General features: G+C 40.2%; 1 protein-coding gene across 1 annotated transcript; it reads right to left on the reverse strand.

Annotated features, from left to right (window-relative positions):
* Positions 1 to 309: 309 nt before the first annotated feature.
* On the reverse strand, positions 310 to 1,317 carry LOC118834062 (galactoside alpha-(1,2)-fucosyltransferase 2-like). The gene has a single exon (XM_036741504.1). It carries the CDS (start codon positions 1,315 to 1,317, stop codon positions 310 to 312), a length of 1,008 nt encoding a protein of 335 aa, XP_036597399.1.
* Between the last annotated feature and the right edge of the window lie 2,330 nt (positions 1,318 to 3,647).

A 3,647-nucleotide genomic window follows, 5' to 3' on the forward strand; every position in this document is an offset into this window, starting at 1 on the left:
TGTATGTCCACCTCCAATGGGTTTTAGGAACACATTAGTTTAGTAGCCCACCCTAGATAATCTCTATGCTCCCTTCTTCAGATCTGCCATGGTATGATTCTATGTAACCCACTCCATCGTGCAGATCCATTCCTGGGTGAGTTGCAGAGGGTGGGATGAGGTAGGTCATTAAGTTGAGGCCTCTGTCCTAAGATGTGGATAGATGGCCAGATTAGGAGAAATGGTTGTCTGCTGTCCCTCAAGCTCTACCTCCATAGAACATGGACCACAGTCAGACTCTGGGGTGAGAGCATGAAAAAAGAACTATGCTCAGTTCTTGAGCAGAGGTGACAGGTCAGCTGGGATCCCTATCCATTCAGGCAGGAAGGCAGCCTTAGGTTTAAAGATTTTGAGGAAGGGTGAGTCTGGAAGGGTGTAGTTGGCCAAATAGATCGTCTCACCCCCTGCCAGGTAGGCAGCCCAGATGCCAAAGGTGCCAATAGTCATGATGGTGTGGTTGCACTGGGTCAGCAGAGCAAAATCCTTCTCTGGAGAGCCCTCCACCCCATTCCCTGCGAATATCACATCTCCCTTTGTGGCATCAATGTTGTCCCGGCACCATGCCATCCCATTGCTGGTGACCACAAAGAGAGCATTACTGTAACGGGCTCTGAACCAATTCATTGCTTGTTCCAAGTAGCCCTTGTCTGCTACCACACCCTTCCAGATCTTGGGCATGACACGAACATAGTCACCTCGGCGGACATGAACCCCCACAAAGGTGGCTGGTTTTTTCTGTATCCCCCATAGGTAGGCCTGAGCCTCCTTTCGGATATGGTCATGCAGGGAGAATTCACGACGGATCTCATCTCGGAGGTGGTGGTAGAAAGTCCAGGAACAGGGGTAGCCAGTAAGACGGACATAGGCACCATTGATATGGTGATATTCCTCTGACATCCAGTCATGTAGGGGGTAGTTACGCCAAGGTATATGCTTGGATACACTGGTTGGGAGAACAGGAAGAGTAATGCGGAAGATGGGAGCAAGGTAACGATGCATCTCAGGTGAGATGTAGGCCCGATGTCCATTGAGTTTTGCCAGGGCATAGAGAGTGGCATATTCACCCATCTGGTTTCCTAGACGGCCTATAGAATTCACAGTCCAGATGCCTTCAGGGTGGGAGATTATAGGGCCTAGGGTCTCAAGGGTTGGTAGCTGTTTCTGTGATTTGGACATCTTTGAGAGTCGAAGTTGAAGGTGAAAGACTGTTGAGGTCACAAAAATGAAGAGGAGGAAGTGGAGGGTTGGGAGGGAGAAGAGCACCAAGGGACCTGACATGACTGAGAGGAGGAAGGAAAAAAGGAAAAAAGTTAGTAGAGTCATTTGGAGTTGGAGGGAGCTGGATATCTAGATAACTGGGAATGATGAAGGTAGACATTTGGGTCTCCTGGGGCTATAAGGAGCTATATTTCTGGGGCCAAGTGATACAGTGGACAGAGCACTGGACCTTAAGTCAGGAAGACCTGAGTTCAAATACAGCCTTAGATACTGATAAGCTGTGTGACCCTAAGTAATTCACTTAACCTCTGTTTGCCTCAGTTTCCTCATCTGTAAAATGAAAATAATAATGGGACTTACCTTCCTAGGGTGGTTGTGAGGATCAAATGAGGTAATACTTGTATTTATTTCATCATATTTTTTTTTACATTTTTAAATTTAAGCTTAAATACAAAATGAGAAAAGGAAAAAAATGCCATGTACATAGCAGAACATAGAAGAGGATTCAACATAAAACAATAAATTTCCATTTCAAGAAAATCTATGTAATAAATACCGCACATTGTTTTCAAAGCTATCCAGCTTTTCTTTGATTCCTTGGAGGTTTTCTTTTCTTCTCTGTTGTGCATTTTTACTTTATTTTTCCCCTCCCTCCTCCCACCCCAACAAAGGCTACAATTAAGCATGAGGATGCATATATGTGTACACACACATACACATATACACACATACACACAAACACATGCATGTATGTGCATATGTGTATGCATATATAGACATATATACAGAGATCTACAAACATACACTCATATACACTCACACACATGTATGGCAGACCATACTATGCTTATTGCCACTTGTCATCTATTTCTCTGAAGGTGGATAGCATCTTCCTTTATAAGTCCAAGTCTTTCCATGTTTTTTCTAAATAAACCAGCTCATCATTTCCTGCACCACAGAAATATTCCAACCCCATCACATTGTATCTGAGAATGAAAATTTTCCCTCAATTTTATGCATTCCTTCTGTTCTTGGCTGCATAGACTTTATTTATACGAGAAAGTTTTAATTAAGTTTTAATTAAAATAAAAATTGTCCATTTTGTACTTCAGCAATGAAGTACAGATACTACTGAATCTGCTTCCTTTACATCTTTTTTTCCCCCGGTTTCTTCGAAGTTCCTGACTTTTTGTTCTTTCAAATAAACTTTGTTATTTTTTCTAACTCGATAAGATAATTTTTAGTGATTTAATTGGGATAGCATTACATAAATAGATTAGTTAAGTAAAATTGTAATTTTTTATTATATTGGCTTTACCCACTCATGGGCAATAAATATTACTCCAATTATCTAGATCTGACTTTATTTGTATAAAAAATATTTTACGTTTATGGTCATATAGTTTCTGTGTCTGTTTTGGCAGGTATACTCTCAGGTATTTTATACTTATTCTTTTAAATGGTCTAAAACAATATTGAATAATATGGCTGATACATAGTATAGCATCACTATTTTTCTCTTTTGACTAAATCAATTTTAGCTTTTAACTTTGTCTGAGATCATGATTACTACCCCTGCTTTTTTTTTAACATAATAAATGCTATTCCTAACCTTTATTTTATGTTTGTGTGTGTCTCTTATTTTTACGGCATGTCCTGAAAGCAACAAATTGTTGAATTCAAAATTTTAATCTGCTATCAGTTTCCATTTTATGGATAAATTCATCCTATTCACATTCTAAGCTATAATTACTTGTATATTTTTCTCCTTCCTCTTTTCCCAAACTATCCTTCTCTTCCCATTCCTATTCCTCCTCACTGTTCCGCTTTACTCTACCTGTTACCTTGTCCTCCTATTCCTTAACCTACCCACCCGTCCACCCTTATCTTCTCCCCCCACCCTATCCCCTTGCCTTCTTATTTCTTTCTGAATTTAGAAGACTTTTATACCCTTCCGGATATGTGTGTGTGTGTGTGTGTGTGTGTGTGTGTGTGTGTATGGTTCCCTCTTTAACCCATTCCCAATGACAGTAAGATTTTAGCACTACCCGCCCTCCCCCTTGCTAGTTTCTTCTGCATCAATTTTTCCTTTTATGCTCCTTTTTATCTTTCCCTACAGTTTCATTTTTTTAGAATCACCCCATCATACTCAGCTCCGCCTAAGCCTTTCTTTCAAACTACCCAAATAAAAATCACAGTTATGAAAGAACTGATAATATTTTCGCATACAAGTAAACAATTTGAGCTTATTGTGTCCTTTGTAATTGGTCTTTAACATTTACCTTATATTTCTAATATTTTTTTGAAGAGGGGAAAGGCAGGGCAACTAGGGTTAAGTGACTTGCCCAAGGTCACACAGTTAGAAATTGTGCCAAGTGTTTGAGGCCGGA

This window comes from Trichosurus vulpecula, chromosome 1 (assembly GCF_011100635.1).
Source record: "Trichosurus vulpecula isolate mTriVul1 chromosome 1, mTriVul1.pri, whole genome shotgun sequence".
Taxonomy (NCBI): domain Eukaryota; kingdom Metazoa; phylum Chordata; class Mammalia; order Diprotodontia; family Phalangeridae; genus Trichosurus; species Trichosurus vulpecula.

What these genes read in the sequence shown, in the direction of transcription:
- LOC118834062 (XM_036741504.1), bottom strand. Translation starts at nt 1,317, where the DNA reads ATGTCAGGTCCCTTGGTGCTCTTCTCCCTCCCAACCCTCCACTTCCTC.